General features: G+C 36.7%; 1 protein-coding gene across 5 annotated transcripts in view; it reads right to left on the bottom strand.

Moving 5' to 3' along the window:
* The window catches only part of FXR1 (FMR1 autosomal homolog 1), a 62,054-nt gene that overhangs the window by 28,926 nt on the left and 14,412 nt on the right, over window positions 1-18,716 (bottom strand). For all 5 annotated transcript variants that reach the window (XM_038583462.1, XM_038583463.1, XM_038583466.1 and 2 more), the window contains exons 2-3: window positions 9,486-9,538; window positions 7,908-8,001 (exon numbers count right to left, since the gene is read on the bottom strand). In XM_038583462.1, the coding sequence (XP_038439390.1) occupies window positions 7,908-8,001; window positions 9,486-9,538 (147 nt within the window). The remainder of the gene's footprint in view (window positions 1-7,907; window positions 8,002-9,485; window positions 9,539-18,716) is intronic.

Here is an 18,716-nt window from a genome sequence, read left to right as displayed (position 1 = left end):
TTCCCAACTATGCTACAAAAAATGGCTAGAAAAGAGAAGAATGATGGTATCACCTGGAAGAACACAACAGTAAAATATAGTGTTACTACTGCATCATCCTGTAGTTTCTTTACTGCATAGTCTTTCAAGAAATAAAAGACTGGAGACATCATTCTTGCAGTCTGCTTTTGGTTTTCACTCAACAGTTAAGAATTCAGAATTTTTAATTTTCCACCCATAACTGCAAAGACAAAATTCACAGAGGAAGGGCTTTCACAATTATCAGAGGAATCGGGACTGATGAAGAGACAGATAATAGCACGCTAGATTCTAATGGTGAATGTGAAATTATAAGCAGAATCTCCCACCATGAAGCCTCCAAATGATGAATATTCCCAAACAATATACTTCTAAAGAGAAAAAGGAAATTTAGTATCCTCATCCAGCTAATCATTCAAACTGGGACAAAATCCTGCAACAAGACTCTGGACCATTCTGTTTTTCTAAAAGGACATGTGACCATATTCTCTCATCTTTTATGATTGTACACCAAAATGTACCTCATACAGTTCCTAAGTGGACAAATGCCAAAGGCAGCTGTGTATGCAAAGATGACTAGAAAGAAACAAATGATGGAGACATGCAAAAAACTCAATGGATTAGTCGATGCAATTGGTTAAATTTGAAAATGGTATAATTAAAGCACAAGAATGACTATGCTCTCTGTTCAATAAAATTAGAAGCCACTAAAATTAGTTCCAAAATATTCTTAAAGTACTGCATTATAATAATTCAAGTATAAGATGAATCAGAATGAAATGATCAACTAGAACTTACTGGATGTGTTTTAAATTTGGTATCAGTATTTGTAAGATGAATTTATTCTGGGTTTAGGCATAATAGCTTATGTGTAGTCAGTAATATTTTAGAGACCTGTACTCATTTTAGGTATATGCATTATCAAAACCAGGAAAATATGGAATAAAAAGTTCTTTTTGCCATGTCTTTTTAAAGATTTATTTATTTATTCCAGAAAGAGAGAGATGGGAATGTGGGGGGGAAGGGGTATAGAGGGAGGAGAGAGAAACTCAAGTGGACTCTGCTCTGAGCAGAGAGCCCCAACAGGGCAGACTTGATCTCCACCACCATGAGACCAGACCTGAGCAAAATCCAAGAGTCAAATGCTTAATTGTGCCACCTGTGCCAAGGCACCCCTGTATTTGCTAAATACTCATTAAGATACTTAATGTTGATCTTCAGCATCCTTTTATTAACGTCTGCAAAATTACATGTAAACATACTTAAATTTTTTTTAAACGGCTACTGGACCCAAGTGGTTAAGTGATGATGACCATTTTCCCAAGTGTGACACAGGTTAAAAGAAAACCCTGAGAACAAGAGAGAAAGTGCCCATTCCAAGTACTATTTCAGAAAGGCAGTTCATCTAAACGGACTGGAGTTATCTCTTGGTAACCTAGTGAATAGGTGCCTCAAAAGGTTTGGGGGGGGTGGGGTGGAAAAGTCTTTAAATTACCTAAATCCCTTTGTTCTAATTCCATTTTCACCAAAACACAAATTTCTAAGGAATGTGGCTTCCTATGTGAGCTTACCACCAAAAAAGAGAATAAACCATTCTGGACTGCCTTGAGGCAGCAGCTCTCATTGAACCTTACAATGCTAGATTCCATTTTATACTTATTCTACCTCCATAAGCTACACTAGTAACTTTACTCCTGAAAGACAAAGCCACTCTCATTAAGTCAACTAAATCCAAGTTCCTGAACTTGAATCAAAAACTTTGAATTTGGTTCCACTTGAGTGTAGTGGGCCCAACTACATTCTTTCCAAAATGAACAGTATTATCTCACACAATAAAAAATCACTTTAATGACCCAGCATTAAAACTGTGCCCTAGTATACTGTGTCCCAGACATTGATTACTATATTTATTACTGCATCAATGAAGTAGGAGTAGCTCATAGAAACTCTTTATTCAGACTTTAAATTTCCAAACTATTCCCAAGGAGCAAATCACACTCTAAAGCAATAGCCCTCATTATTTTAACATTCTAAGTTTCTACAAATCCAAAGAAGAGCTTTTTAAAAAGACCAGAAAGTACCCATGAGAGACCTAAAAACAAAACAGTACTCAGGCTGAGTAAGTCCAATTTATGGAGTGGAGGATGGAACATGAAGAATCAAATTCCAAAATTCTACTTCAGGGTTCTTTCTGCCAAATAACTCTAAGTCAAACCTTATTAAAAATGGCCTCTAAATTTTAGCACACAACCAAACTATTACTTTAATGGAACTCCAGTCTGGATCCTAATGTTATCAACCTTTCTTTCAGGTTAATAATGTTCAATATGGGGACGCCTGGGTGGCTCAGTGGTGGAGCATCGTCTGCCTTTGGCTCAGGGCGTGATCCTAGGAGTCCTGGGACTGAATTCCACATCGGGCAGGGAGCCCAGTTCTCCCTCTGCCTGTGTCTCTGCCTCTCTCTCTGTGTCTCTCATGAATAAATAAAATCTTTTAAAAAAATAAGTAAATAAAATTTAAATTTTTTTTAAAAATCATGTTCAGCTATACTTTTCAAAATCACAACAAATATGTTCAAATATGAACACCAAAAATCAAGAAATTTTACCAGTTTTCACCAAATTCCTTATAAAGAAAATTTCTAAGTAATATTAACCATTAAACTGAACACTTAATCATAACAGCTGATTTTATAACTATGAGATACATTTATTGAGTACTGTTCCTCTATATCCACTATTTCATCTCATTACAATCATAAAGCATTATGAAGAAATGGAAAATGTACATCAGGAAAGCAAGTTTAACATCTAGAACACACTAATGTGATTTATCTACCTATACAGCAGTATTTTCTCATTTATATACTTTGCTGATACTTTTAACAAATGGGTTTAAGTCTTAAAAAATAGCCATTTTCCATATAATAATGTTTACCACTTCTTTAACATATGCAAATCTCCCAAGCACTAAGACTAACAATAGGCTTGGCATTATAAGACTAATTACAGATAAGTAAATTTCAGATGAGTAGCAAGAATCAATTTGAGACTTTTTTTAAGGTAAAATGGAAGCTACATGTATTAAAAAATACTGAATTTAAAATTTTTTAGGGTGCGCACCTGAGTGGCCCAGTGGGTTATAAGCATCTGACTCTTGATTTCAGCTCAGGTCATGATCTCAAGATTGTGAGACTGAGCCCTGCACTGGGCTCCATGGACAGCATGGGGTCCACTTCAGATTCATTCTCTCTCTCCTCTTCTCTCCACTCACATGGGCTCAGGTGACCCCCCCCCCCCAACAACCGATAAATATTTTTTTTTTTTACTTTAAGGTAAAGGAGCATCTTATCCCAAATTATTATTACCCTTATTTCTCAAGACATCTATCCCAACATTATAATTAAAATATAAAGACACATAATGTGGGCAGCCAGGGTGTTTCAGCGGTTTAGCACCGCCTTCAGCCCAGGGCGTGATCCTGGAGACTCGGGATAGAGTCCCATGACAGGCTCCCTGCATGGATCAATGTCCTGCTTGAGATTTTTCTCTTTCCCCCTCTCCTTCTGCTCCTCCCCAACATGAGCTCACATGTGCACCCTCTCTTTCTAAAGTAAATCTTAAAAAAAAAAAAAAAAAAAAAAACTGAATATTCCTTAAAACAAAAAGATACAAGCTACAGAAATACTGAAAAGAGTATCTTGGATGCCACACCAAAAAAATTCAGCAGATTGGAATAAAATATTACTTCTTCATGGGTAAAGCCATTAAATACACTTTTTTATTGCCTGGGAGAAAGCATAACAGGAAAAAAAAAAAAAAAAAAAAACTATTCACAAAGCCCAAAACTTTCCTACATTAAAATCTGCATAGACAAAAAAAACCCCACAAAATTCACAGAAATGGCTAATAGCTGAAAAACTAATTTAAAAGATGCTCTCAAAAAATAAAATAAAAGATGCTCCATATCTCTAGTGATCAAAGAAATAAACACTCAAAAGACATCAGCTTCCTCCTATCAGGTTTATGAAACTTTATAGATTAATAATAACCCAGCCAGTCGATCTAGGAGGATACAAAGTATGAAGTAGTAAATCAAATATATTTTTGGAGGGTAAAATTGGTACATTTTGGCACCATCAGAAATTTAAATATACGTGGCTTCCAATTTCGCAAGTGAACCATTTAGATTCCACAGTATCAGAAAATGGTTTACATAAGGACATTAACTCTCGGTGTTTTGTTTTGTTTTGTTTTTTTGGCAATAGTAAATCTGCCAATAATTTCAATTTCTTCTAATTATGATACGTCTATTAAAAAATATTATGAGGTGGTTAGAAAAAAATCAGGCAAATCTAAATCACAAATATATACCATATTCCCAATTTCTGTGATACACAGACACACACACAACTGTGGTAAATGACATTTAAGCTAAGGTTCACACACAAGCATACCTACACTGAGAAGGAAAGTTCACTTTTACTTAATATAATTCTGTATCATTTCATTTTTTTACATTAAACTTTATTTGAATTTAAAGGGGGAGGAAATTTAAAAGAGAACTACCCCAAGACCCAGTAATCACACCACTCTGTATTTCCTCAAAGAATACAAAAACATTAATTCAAAGGGATATATATGCACCCCTATTGTTTACTGCAGGATTATTTATAATAGCCAAACCATGGAAACAAGCCCAAGTGTGTACCGACTGATGAATGGACAAAGAAGATGTGGTATACACACACACACACACACACACACACACACACACACACGAGTATTATTCAGCCACAAAAAGAATGAAATCTTGCCAATTGCAATGACATGGATGGAGCTAGAGAGTAATGTTAAGCAAAATAAACTAGTAAGAGAAAGGTAAATGCCACATGATTTCACTCCTAGGTGAAATTTAAGGAATAAAATAAAGGAAAAACTAACTACAGAGAATAATCAGATGGTTACCATAGGGAAGTGGGGTGGGGGAATGGGTAAAAGAGGTGAAGGGGATTTTGGATACACTTATCTTGAGGAGCATTGAGTAATATACATGGACCTACTGAATCACTACATTGTACCCTAGAAACTAATGTAACACTGTATGTTAACTACACCAGAAATAAAAATTTTTTTAATTTAAAAATTTCGAAAAAGGGGTAAGGAATTTTCACGAATTTTTTTGATTCAAAATGTAAAGCACTAACAACCATAATTCCTAAACATTCCAAATCAAACAAACAGGTTCCTAAAACTAACGGTGGCCAAAAAAAGAAAGCAAAAAGTACAAAGGAAAAGCCAATAAATCAGTGGGTGGCAAGATCGATTTTAGACTTCTTTATGTGAAGTTTCAAATTTTTCAAAAGTGGAGAAAAGTGACATCATCTTACTTTCAGATAATGATTCTTACAATTTAAGGAGCAAATTTCACTAAGACTGAACCATAAAACACAATGTGAAATAAGACACTCTGCAATCATCAATTTTCAAATCATGCCATCTCTTACATCAGTATTTTGTTACACAGCTGGGGAGGCAGGCCAAAAAGATGGTCCAGAAACTGGACAGGAACTTCTTAGTCTAAGACACGCAAAAAGCACAACAAAACACCATCATGAGCATACCATCAAGTTTTTACTTTAATCTGAGTAAATATGTAAATGAATATGTAAACAACAATTTAAAAAGTATGAAAAGGGATGCCTGGGTGGTTCCATGGTTGAGCATCTGCCTTCCACCCAGGGCATGATCATGGAGTCACGGGATCAAGTCCCACATCGGGCTCCTTGCATGGAGCCTGCTTCTCCCTCTGCCTGTGTCTCTGCCTCTCTCTCTCTCTCATGAATAAATGAATAAAATCTTTAAAAAAATAAAATAAATAAAAAGTATGAAAAGCACTAGTCTCAGAATTGACCACCACACATTTCTAATTCTAGAACATTTCCAAAATGAAGTCATTTCTTGCTTGACCTGACTCATCACCAGAATTCCAGAAGAAAAAACTTCTAAAATTAGAAATAAATTTTGAAAAATGAAAACAAATCAAGCCTTTTATCCATCCCCACAAAAGATGGGGATTAGAGAAGGATACAATATTGAGAAAACCATTTTCCCTGGAGTCTAAAAGTCCAAGTGAACAAGCACAGTAGTGATCAGCAGCATCACCACTACAGTTCATAGTACCCACTAGCACTATATTTCACACTTAATTTTCAGCACTGGCCACTTTGTTTCCCTTTGTCTTCCCATACCATCCAAAGACACAAATACACACCACAACTAAGCTACAGTTACAGGGCTCCTTAGGAAAAAAGCTGTTAGTTCCCACTTTTGGTGGAAATGAACTACAAAAGAAAAAAGTAAAGTGAAGGCTATATATACCGTTAGGGAGTGAGGCTCATGGTGCCCTGATACAAGTTATAATATGTTTTGATTTAGCATAAGCCACAGAGTGCCCAGTGAACTTAGAGCAGGTAAATAAAATCTAGGCCAAATATTAGAATGGAAAGTAGGGAAAGTAGGGAAAGGCTGCCAGGGATTAAAAATGCCACAATTCTTTGGTTCCTAGCGTGTAACATCTACAATTAATGGGAATTCAAAATTTACCATAAAAATTACAAAATATAAAAAAGGCAGATAACTGAATTCATGTGCCAAGTGCTCAGAACATTACCTCGCACAGAGTATGTACTGGTAAGTGCTTATAAAAATATTTAGATATTTCATCTGTTATCGGTTCTCCTCTACCTCCAGTTCCCCTAACACTACCCTACATAAGCTAAGTACAAATGAGATTTGAAATATCTTCCAATATTATCAAATCAACTCCCTGTGAGAAATATATTTAGTCTAGTAGAGAACCTTGAAAGAATTACATCAATCTCTTAAAAACTACAAATCAAATTTTCTATCTCCAACAAACTCACACCTCTAATAATTATTTCCACATTTCACATAACATCAGGAATATTTAACGTTAACATATTGAAAATAGACATCCATACTCTAGTAAGCATGAAAAAAATCAATATACAAAGAAGTGGCAGCATATGATCCCACCTTTATTTTTAAAAATAGGGGAGGGAGAGCCTGGGAATGACAAAAATGGAGAACAGTGTTTTTTCTTCCTCTCAGCAGTAATTCCTGTTTAGTCATTTTTGTTTTTCTGTACTTTTTAAATTTTCTGGACATTCCTAAACTATTCAACAAGACAGTAGGGTAATTATAACATTTCACAGTTTTACATATCAACTATATTAATAATTACCATAATAAAGGGTATTAATATGCTATAGATATACTAAGAAAAAAACACAAAAAAAAATTTAAATTAGCAAAAAGGAAAACAGCAATTAACACTACAGAGCTCTCTGTGCCAGATTTTATACAAAACAATTCAGTACTATACTATCATTCTTAACTCCCAAATTATTTTCATTTTAGTGGCAAAGAAACTTGACTAAGCCACAAAGCTAAAAATGGTATAAAGCTGAGACACGAATCCTAGCTCTGACTCAAAAACTCAAGCCCTGCTATATTACACAGCCAATAACAGACTCAAGAAAAGGAATTAGATTTATTCTCTATCAGCTAAACAGATTTTCCTATAAGAATACTTATTTAAAAAGGGGGGGGGGGGGGGATCCCTGGGTGGCGCAGCGGTTTGGCGCCTGCCTTTGGCCCAGGGCGTGATCCTGGAGACCCGGGATCGAATCCCACATCAGGCTCCCGGTGCATGGAGCCTGCTTCTCCCTCTGCCTGTGTCTCTGCCTCTCTCTCTCTCTCTCTCTCTGTGTGACTATCATAAATAAATAAAAATTAAAAAAAAAAAAAAAAAAAAAAGGGGGGGGGGGGGGCAGGCACACAAGAAAATAAGCTTAAAATACATACCTCTACTTCATCTCCTTCACTAATTTCTTTTTTTATGTCAGGTGGTGGTGGTAATCTAACTTCATTAAATGGAACCTGGCGTTCTGGCTGCCAGCTGAAAGATGAGAAAAGGAATTCATAATTTTGAAATAACTATTGTAAAAGCCTCTATATGAAAGCTATACAGTCTATGCTTAGTGGTGCGTATTTTTTGAGTTAATCATTTAGCTTTCCCTAATTAAAAGCTTCATTCGTAGTATATATTTTTCCAAGTAATTAGTTTGTTGAGGTAAAACGTTTTGCATGACTCTTGATGAAGTTTATAAATTAACATCAACCATAATTATGTATTACCATCCAAATTACTCATCCTAAGGAAATGGTACATTTTTCTAAAAATGAAATAGGCTAAGTACATAATGTCACATCTACATTATCAATAAAGAATTGTGCAACCAACTTATTTCAAACCATTTTACAATCTTATGACCTATCAGAGAAACAGAATTTCAGAGCTTATAAAATGTTAACTGCGTTCTTTGTGTACATGTCCATAGAAATGCAGAAAATCAGTTATTTTGCATAACTGCGATATTTAATTTTCTTACAAAGAATTTACTTTTCTGCAATGGATACACATATTAATATTAAAACTTGGGAAGAGCTGACTTTCATCTTTGAAGCAATTATGACCATATTAAAACAAATTTGGCTGTTGCTTAACCTTTTTTGTGTCATATTGTATAAACTGGATTGATAAAGTTAAAAATTCTTCCCTAGTCTAAGTTCTAATAGGTCATTCATATGCCTGGGAGTTATATAGCACATAAAAATGCACATAAATTCCTATAGCTTCCAACTGCAAATGCTGGGCAAAACATCAGGAGACAAGATTCGTGGGTGCTTTCGTTTCACCATTACTATCTAAATGGCAGTTGCTCAAAGACAGGAATCATCCCAACACTTGTTTCTACATGAAACAGCTGCTGGGCAGATATCTTTTCAGGTCGTTCCAGAAGCAGCTTAAAAGTGAAAGCTGAAGACTTCTTTTCTGACCTTCAATTATACAGTGCTCCTTTATAACTCTTCCAAACCAAACACAATATACGTATGGTCTTTCACATTTTTAAAACAAGACCTAGACCCTACAACAACTGTAAAACTCATACTATTCCTAATATCAAGTTTAAATTAAAGGCGGCCCCAATACATACTCTGACTACTAGCAGCCATTTGGAAGACCTATATCATTTCATCATTCTGGCATTTTAAGAATTAAGCATAGTATAATCCCATTTGTGCCATCTACTTCTGCCAAAAAAAAAAACTAATTCATGTTTACACATGTTTTGGCAAAAGGAAGGAAGCAAAGAAAGATGAAAAAAGTGACAGTATATTGTGGGGAGAAAAACAGGTGGAAAGTTATCAAAACTAGGACTACCTGAACTGAAGAGATGATCTAACAACCAAAGACGTCTACCCAAAAGCAAAATCATTTTCCACTGGCTTTCCACTGGCAATAGGAACACCCAAAAGCAAACATGAATTTACACAACCAATCTTTAAAATTAAGATCTCTATCGATAAAAAATGACATACTTGTTCTCAAAAACAACTGTGAGGGAGTCTTCATGAACATCTTTGATAAATCCCTGCAAAAAAACAAAAACATTATCAAAAGCATGTCAATATCCAATTAAACATTACATCAGGGGTGCCTCGCTGGCTTGATCAGTAGGGCATACAACTTCTGATCCCAGGGTTGTGAGTCCAAGCCCCACTTTGGGTGTTGACTGCACATCAAAGAATTACGTTAACTCTAAAAGCCTGTAATCAGACATACAAATATGGAATACCAAAAAGAACGGAATTAGGCATACATGAGTTTGATTTCCATCTCCATCATTTATCAGCTATACAACCTCAGAATTTACTTAGTCTCTCTCAATCTGTTTTTACATATGTAGTGTCACCTAGCTCGGGATTAGAAAAAAATGATGTGGGGATGGATCCCTGGGTGGCTCAGTGGTTTAGCACCTGCCTTTGACCCGGGGCGCGATCCTGGAGTCCCGGGATCAAGTCCCGCGTCAGGCTCCAGGAATGGAGCCTGCTTCTCCCTCCTCCTGTGTCTCTGCCTCCATCATGAATAAATAAATAAATATTTTTTAAAAAAAGAAAGAAAATGATGTACAGCCCTAAAACACCATAGGCATTAGTTGATATTCAAACTGAGCAAGGTTGTCTTTAAGTGTTACTTAAAGAGTAACTCTGAATACTTAAAGAATACTCTGTGAATAAGAGTTCAGACTCTTAAAATCAGGCTGCCAGGGTTCAAATCCCAAGCTCTAGCACTTACACATTCTCGGACACAGTTTTAACCTAATGATTCATTACAGCATCATTCCTCATGGAATTACGAGAATTAAGAAATGTCATGTTCACCATAGTACTTGGTGAATTTACAAATATCCTAAGTATTATACTGCACCATTAGTAAAAAGCATAACTACGTTTTGAATACTAACGTTCTTTTAATTTAATCTTATTTTTCCTACCAATTTCCCCTCCCTCCTTCACTTAAAAATTAAAGAAACTGAACTATAGTAAGTATATTCTCTCAAAATCATTTTAGAATAAAGATAAAGATTCACAATAAAAATCAGTGGTCATTTTCTAGTCTTAAAATTAATTTTGAAACTAGTTATTTTTGAGGTGCCTAGGTGGCTCAGTTGGGCATCTCTGCCTTCAGCTCAAGTCATGGTCTCAGGGTCCTGAGCTTCGGCCCCTCATCAGGCTCCCTGCTCGGCGGGAGGTCTACTTCTCCTCCCTCTGCTGTTCCCACTGCTTTGTTCTCTTTCTCTTGCTGTGTCAAATGAATGAATAAAATCTTTTAAAAAAGTGAAATTAGTATTTTTAATCTATCTTCCATTGATTGATACAGCTGAAAGAAATCTTAAGATCGGTCATTCAAGAAAGAGCAAAGGAGGGATCCCTGGGTGGCGCAGCGGTTTGGCGCCTGCCTTTGGCCCAGGGCGCGATCCTGGAGACCCAGGATCGAATCCCACGGGGATCGAATCCCACGTCGGGCTCCCGGTGCATGGAGCCTGCTTCTCCCTCTGCCTATGGCTTTGCCCCTCTCTCTCTCTCTCTCTCTCTCTCTCTCTGTGACTATCATAAATTTAAAAAAAAAAAAAAAGAAAGAAAGAAAGAGCAAAGGACTTCAGTGTAGAATAAATGTTCAAATACTTGCTCAGCCACTATGTAACCTTCCACTGCAGTCCACTTGGCAGTTCTATGATTACAATTGACATTAAGCAACACTTTATATTACTGTGGAGAAGGACTGCAAAGTTCTCAACCTTAGTCAAATGCTTACACACACACTCTGAGACACAGAGTACTCACTAAATAATTTTCCAAAACATTTTTATCACACCACACTTCATAATATCCACTAAATACTAGCTAAATAAACACACTTGCAGTACCTGGTTAAAACAAGGCAGAAATGAACATTTCCAGTTTCCTTCATCTTCCTCCCCCAAAAGTCTACTGAGTAATACACTAAAAACTTTAAAGCATAAAACCAAGAATAAAGAGGACAAAGAGAAAAGAAAAAATTGCAACAAAATTCTGGAAATTTACAAAATAGATGGAAGAGGAGTATCAGTAATTTAAAAACAAAGCTACCATTACTAATATTGAAATGCTTATTATATATCAGACATTATTCTAAGCAAATAGCAAACCAAGAACTAAAACAAACTGGTAATGGAAAAACTGAAAAGCAAGCAGATTACTACCAAACCAGAAAAATCCTTGGAAATGAAGACAGAAACTCTTGGAAAAGAGAGGGTAACAGATGTGACTAAATATAAAAATCATCTTTCTTAATAACATAAGACTCACCAATCACAGAACATAGGTAACCAATATATCTAAATCAGTGCCCTACTCTCACGTTAGTCAATTGCATGACTGTATATTGGCTCTGATCTCACACTCCAGCTTCAAATGTCTATTATCTGCTTTATTTGTGTGCTATAGGACATTTCAATGCAAATTTCCTCATATGAAGCATAAACTCTGAATATATTCCTTTCAAGAATGCTATACCAGCTCCTGCCATGTAATTCCAGAGCCATATTTTTTATTCCTTTCTTCCCTAAAGCTAAAAATTAAGAGCTGCCATTCCAGTTCTGATTACTGATCCTGCTCTAATAATGAGAGTCTGGCCAGTTTCTTTATTTCTAGTAGGGTCAGCCTCATCACCTTCTGCAATCATTTTGGTCAGCACTTTCATAGTTAGGTTACCAGCAAATCTATCTCTATTAATACCCTTAACATTTGTAAGAAGTATTTCAGGAACAGAATTTCGTAGTTCATGAATATGAAAGTAAAGCACACCTTTAGAGGTCAGTCCTTTTAAACTTTCACTGAAGTTTTCTACTTCTTCACAACTTTCAGAATCTACAGTGTTTCACCGAGAAATCTTTGCCATTTCTGTTTAATTTATACAATGAGTTCCTTGAAGTCAGAGGTCCAAGCCACTGGGAAATTCTACCCTTTATTACAATAAAAACCTATCTTTCTACCTGAAAATCAACACTTATTCAACTCTTCCCAATCCATCCCTTTACTTCCACCACCATCATCAGCTTTATTTGGGTGCACATTTTCCACAAACTTTAAGAAAAAAAATACAACCCTTGTAAAACAACCTACACTAATTACTAACGTCCTCCAAACATAAAATTAAACAGATTGAGAATGAACAGTTAAGCAAACATGTTTTAATCCCCAAACCCTAGATTCTAGGGTTAAGTTGCTTTTCTAATGACCAGATCTCTAAGAAATTGTGTCTATCTAATGCAGGACTCAGTCATCACTTCTCAGGGTTTTTCTGTATGCTCAAAGTCACTAGAATGACGATGCTAGGTCCCTAATACTTAAAACCCAAAATGGCAGGGTTAGGTCTTTGCCAAAATCTTGGAGCGAGGGGACACTAAATAACAATGGTAACAGTGGTCTGCACAGGATAAGAACGGTCTCCACAACTTCTGTCCCTTCTGTGTTCTAGTCCAGCCTTTGGGGACTTTGTGTCTCTTCCTAGTCATCATTCATCTGTCCCAGGACCTGTATTTCTCAGAACAAAATCTTTTACATTTCCTTCTCTTCTTCCCAAATACGCAAATATGAAGATTCCAAAGCATCGTTATAAACTGGTCCCCTTATATGTTTATAAATGAAACTCTTAAGTATCACCAGTAAGCAACAAAGCAGTATAACACATCAAAAATGTAATTAAAGTATCTTTAGAATGTTGTCCCCAACAAAGAAATAAATATTACATAGTAAAAACCCAGGAATGCCACAAACTATGTGTAAAATGCAGGTAAGGGACAGGGCGAAGAAAACAGCAAGAATCCCTGAGCTATAGAAGTATTATTTGAAGAACCAATTTTTTCAAAAGCAATATAGCCTTAAAAAGAAAGGGGAGGGGGGGGGAGTGAAGAGACACGTGGGTGGCTCAGCCGTTGAGCATATGCCTTCTGCTCAGGGCGTGATCTCGGAGTTCCCTGCATGGAACCTGCTTCTCCCTCTTCCCAGGTCTCTGCCCCTCTCTCCCTGTCTCTCTCATGAATAAAGAAAACCTTAAAAAAAAAAAAAAAAAAAAAAAACTTCAATTCAATAAGGTGGCAAGTTAACCAATAATCAGTTTGCTCTCTAGATAAAACAATAAGCAGGTGGAAAATAAAACAGACAAAAAATAATCTAACAATAGCAATGAAAAAAAAATCTTAGGAACACCCTCAACAACTACAACAAAAATGTACAGGACCTATGCACAGAAACCTTTGAAATTCAACAATTGAATAAAAATAAAATAGTCAGGAAAACATAAATCATCACATCCTTAGATCTTGATGTAAAAATTTTATTTTTTTTGATGTAAAAATTGTAAATGCCTCTAAAGGAGACTCCACTAAAATACTAAAGAGTGCATGATTGTGTTGAGGGTAAAGAGGTTAATCTTAATAAAATTACATCAAAATCTATTTTTAAAACAAGTTAAAACACTCAAAAAGGAAACTTTTAAATGGGAGTAGAGAGTAAAGAAGATATGCTAACCTACGAATATTAAAGCTTATTTTAAAGCTACAACCATCAAGACCAAAGAAATACATTTTAAGAGAACAAAACAGATTCCAAAAACAGGTCTAAGTCATTTAGGAAATTACAAATAGAGGGAAGAATTGATTGTTTTATATAGTATCGGGACATCTGAATAATTATTGGATAAAAGAGTCAAAAAAATTTTAGGTCAATAAAGATTTCAAGAGAAACCATAAATTACCAATAACTTCAGACTAAGGGACTTTTTCTAACCAAAAAAAAAAAAAACCTGTAAAACAAAAACCAAAAGCCACGAAGCGCCTAGGTGGCTCAGTTGGTTAAGTATCTGACTCTTGATTTACTTACACTCAAGTCATGATCTCAGGATTGTGAGATTGAGTCCCACAGAGCCCTCACGTTAGGCTCTGCTCGCTCAGTGGGGAGTGTGTTGGAGGGCATGCATGCATCTGAGGGCTCTAAAATAAATCTTTAAAATATTTTTTTAAAAGTGAAAAGCCACAAAAAGTTTGATATGTTATACTACCTGAAAGCTAAAAATTAATAATCATTACATATAAAGGAAGGAGTAGAATGCAAAATACAGCAGACAAATTCCTAATTTATAATAGTCTCAAGTGAGCTAACAGTTGAACAAACTAAAAAACGAAACTAACAATGGGTATGAACTATGTGAATGGGTAGTCAGACAAAAAATAAGTTGTAGTTTGAATTATACAAATCCTCTTTAAAATCTTAGGTTTAGGGATCCCTGGGTGGCGCAGCGGTTTGGCGCCTGCCTTTGGCCCAGGGCGCGATCCTGGAGACCCGGGATCGAATCCCACATCAGGCTCCCGGTGCATGGAGCCTGCTTCTCCCTCTGCCTGTGTCTCTGCCTCTCTCTCTCTCTGTGACTATCATAAATAAATAAATAAAAAATTAAAAAAAAAAATCTTAGGTTTAGGGCAGCCCCAGTGGCACAGCGGTTTAGCGCTGCCTGCAGCCCAGGGTGTGATCCTGGAGTCCCACATCAGGCTTCCCACATGGAGCCTGCTTCTCTCTCTCTCGGTCTCTTTCTCTCTCTCTGTGTAATGCTCATGAATAAATAAAATCTTAAAAAAAAAAAATCTTAGGTTTACTACTATGTATTCTAATTTTCGCTTTTCTCCTCCCACTTTGTTGCAGACTCTTCTTATCAGAATATAGAATAACTTCATTTTTTTTTTTTACCAGTCACATTTAAGGTGAGCAATTTTGAGGTGGGAGCTTAAATTGCTTATGAAAAGAAAAAGGTGAAGAGTACCTACCCAACTTAAGGATACATTTTTTAAAAGATTTTATTTATTCATTAGAGAGAGACATAGACAGAGGGAGAAGCAGGCTCCCTGCAAGGAGCTCAGTGCCGTACTTGATCCCCCCGACCCTGGGATCACACCCTGAGCAGAAGGCAGAAGACGCTCAACCACTGAGCCACCCAGGCACCCTTAAGGATACATTTCTGATGACAGCTAAATACCAGGTTTTGAGCTTGATGAGAGCAGTCATGGGGGGGGGGCGGGGGGGAGGGGGTTCCTATTGGTTAAGCAGAAAGAAACATGACAGAAATTATTTTAGGAATTGAAAGACCAAGATTATAGTAAAAATCAGGATATAAATCAGAGACCCTGTCTATGGGAAAGTTACCTGATTCTGAAGATAAAATTTCTATTAAGGGGGGAAGCCTGGGTGGCTCAGCAGTTAAGAGTATGCCTTTGGCTCAGGCCGTGATCTTGGGAGTCCTGGGATCAAGTCCCACATCGGGCTCCCTGCATGGAGTCTGCTTCTCTTTTTACCTGTGTCTCTGCCTCTCTCGCTCTCTCTCTCTCTCTGTGAGTTGTCTCTCATGAATAAATAAAATCTTTAAAAAAGAAAAAAATTTTCTATTGGGGCACCTGGTTTGTTCAGTCAACTGAGCATGAGACTGGGATCTCACAATTTTGAGTTCAAGCCCCATATAGGGTGTAAAGCTTACTTGAAAACATTTCTCTTTTGTAGACCTTCCAGATCTCTCACTTTAGTAAAAGGGAAGCTAAAACCGCATACATCACATCTACCGAACCCCAAAATTCACTAAGTTATAAAAGGTGAATTTAAATACTCATCTGGAGCTCTTTTCATTAACTCATTATTAAATGATAAAATGCTTTTCATGACTTGTACTTTTAAGTTCCAAAAGGTTAAGTTTGGTAGCAATGGGATCCCTGGGTGGCTCAGTGGTTTAGCGCCTGCCTTTGGCCCAGGACGTGATTCTGGAGTCCTGGGACCGGGTCCCACATCAGGCTCCCTGCATGAAGCCTGCTTCTCCCTCTGCCTATATCTCTGCCTCTCGCTCTGTCTCTCATGAATAAATAAAATCTTAAAAAAAAAAAAAAAGTTTGGTAGCAATACTAATTTAAAGAAATAAAGCACCTTTCCTAAAAAGCCTCTTTAAGGCAAAGTTCCAGAAAGAAAACTTCAGTATATTCTTCACAACTGGAAAGACAAGCTATCTTACCCAAAACAGGCTCGAAATAAAACAAGATTTTAGTGTTTAAAATCAATTTATCGGGATCCCTGGGTGGCGCAGCGGTTTGGCGCCTGCCTTTGGCCCAGGGCGCGATCCTGGAGACCCGGGATCGAGTCCCACGTCGGGCTCCCGGTGCATGGAGCCTGCTTCTCCCTCTGCCTGTGTCTCTGCCTCTCTCTATCATAAATAAATAAAAATGTAAAAAAAAATAAAATAAATAAAATAAAATAAAATAAAATAAAATAAAATAAAATAAAATAAAATAAAATAAAATAAAATAAAATAAAATAAAATAAAATAAAATAAAATCAACTTATCAGGGCAGCCCCAGCGGCTCAGCACTGCCTTCAGTCCAGGGCATGATCCTGGAGACCCAGGATGGAGTCCCATATCAGGCTCCATGCATGGAGCCTGCTTCTCTCTCTGCCTCCCTCTGCCTCTCTGTGTCTATCATGAATAAATAAGTAAAATATTTTTTTAAAAATAAAATACAATAAACTTATCAAATGCCTTGCTTCACTGAACTGTGGCTTATAACTACGGAGATGCATGAATCCCTTTGAGAACGTTCTCACTAAATCACTAAGAACATATCTTTGTCCAGAAAATTCCTTTGACTGCAAAGTATTTTAAATTCACCCATTTCTTTAGATTTCCGAAAAATCCATTAGTAATCTCCTATAATTTCAACTCATTACATCACAAAATTTGCATTCTTATCAAAAGGAAAACAAACTCCAAAACCTTAATGCTCAGCAAACTACTCAGAAACCAGACAGCTTGAATCTTCAATTTAAAAGTAAGGTTTTAGGGTGGAAACCCAGATCCAAAAACCTAAGACTTATTCCCTAAAGCTGTAACTCTTAAACCTCAGAATTCTCATTAGCAGAGTTTACTGACTGCCAACAGACCAAGCCAAAAACCCCCTGCCACAAACAGCACCATCTTCCTAAATGGAGAGTAGGTTTTTGAGACTCCAGTCTCAAGCAGTAAAAGGGATCCATCAAAAATTTCTAGTTCACATTTACTCTAAGCAAAAGGTAAAAAGTTCTTACACATCACTGCCTCCTTCAAAATATTCTTATACGATTTAAGATTCACTCTACCTTTAATACTTCTATCAAAATGTTTCTAAGTCTTTCTCAGGGGGTGCCTGGCTGGCTCAGTTAAGGGGCTGCCTTCCGCTCAGGTGGTGATCTCAGGTGGATCAATGCCCACATTAGACTCGCTGCTCAGTGGGAATCTGTTTCTCCCTCTCCATCTGCCTCCCTCCTGTTTATACACAAGCTCTCAAATAAAAAAAATACATTTTTTTTTATTTTTTAAAAATAAAGTCTCAGGATCACTTTCACGAAATTTTAGAATCTTTTTTTTTTATTTGGCCACCACAGTCAAACAACATTTTTGATGCCTTTTCCAACGTGTTAAAACATCACAAGTAGATGACTTAATTACTGAAACAAGCTTGTGACAAAATTTGGTAATGCTAAAATTAAGAGAATCAGAATAAATTCTCTCTATATTAAAGGCATTGGGCTCAGTTTGGTTGTGTTTCTTCTAAATGGGCTAACTCCATTTTCACCAGCAGCATTAGTTAGTTACTACTGTGGATACATAGGATTATGAAAACATAACCCATAAGAAAGGAAAAATTAATAGCATAATTTATACAAAATTCACCTCAGGGTAGCCTTGGTGGCGCAGCGGTATAGCGCCACCTGCAGCCCAGGGTGTGATCCTGGAGACCCGGGATCGAATCCCACATCGGGCTTCCTGCATGGAGCCTGCTTCTCCCTCTGTGTCTCTGCCTCTCTCGCTCTCACTGAATGAATAATTAAATAAATCTTTAAAAAAAAAAAATTTCACCTCAGATTCTCCTCCCCAAGAACTGCCACTGCAGATTTATCACTTCTTATCCTTTTATCCATTTATTTACTGATATCATTGTCTGGCCCCAGTCTACCTTCCCAGCCCATCACTCCTAAACAATTTATTAACTCTGAAATCAGGATCTTACAACTGATGGCAAATCTTAGAAAACAGCAGATAACCACATGGCAATCAGGATATAAATTTCAGCATTTGAGCATGCTCAAACTTGGGTCAGCTTGCGATTTTCTGTAGCACTTGACTTCAACCTCCTGACATTTCATTCAGCAAACCATTAAAGG

This window comes from Canis lupus, chromosome 34, assembly GCF_011100685.1.
Source record: "Canis lupus familiaris isolate Mischka breed German Shepherd chromosome 34, alternate assembly UU_Cfam_GSD_1.0, whole genome shotgun sequence".
In the NCBI taxonomy this organism is placed as follows: domain Eukaryota; kingdom Metazoa; phylum Chordata; class Mammalia; order Carnivora; family Canidae; genus Canis; species Canis lupus.
The sequence above is the reverse complement of the archived record's forward strand: the minus strand, read 5'-3'. Positions and strand labels throughout refer to the sequence as shown.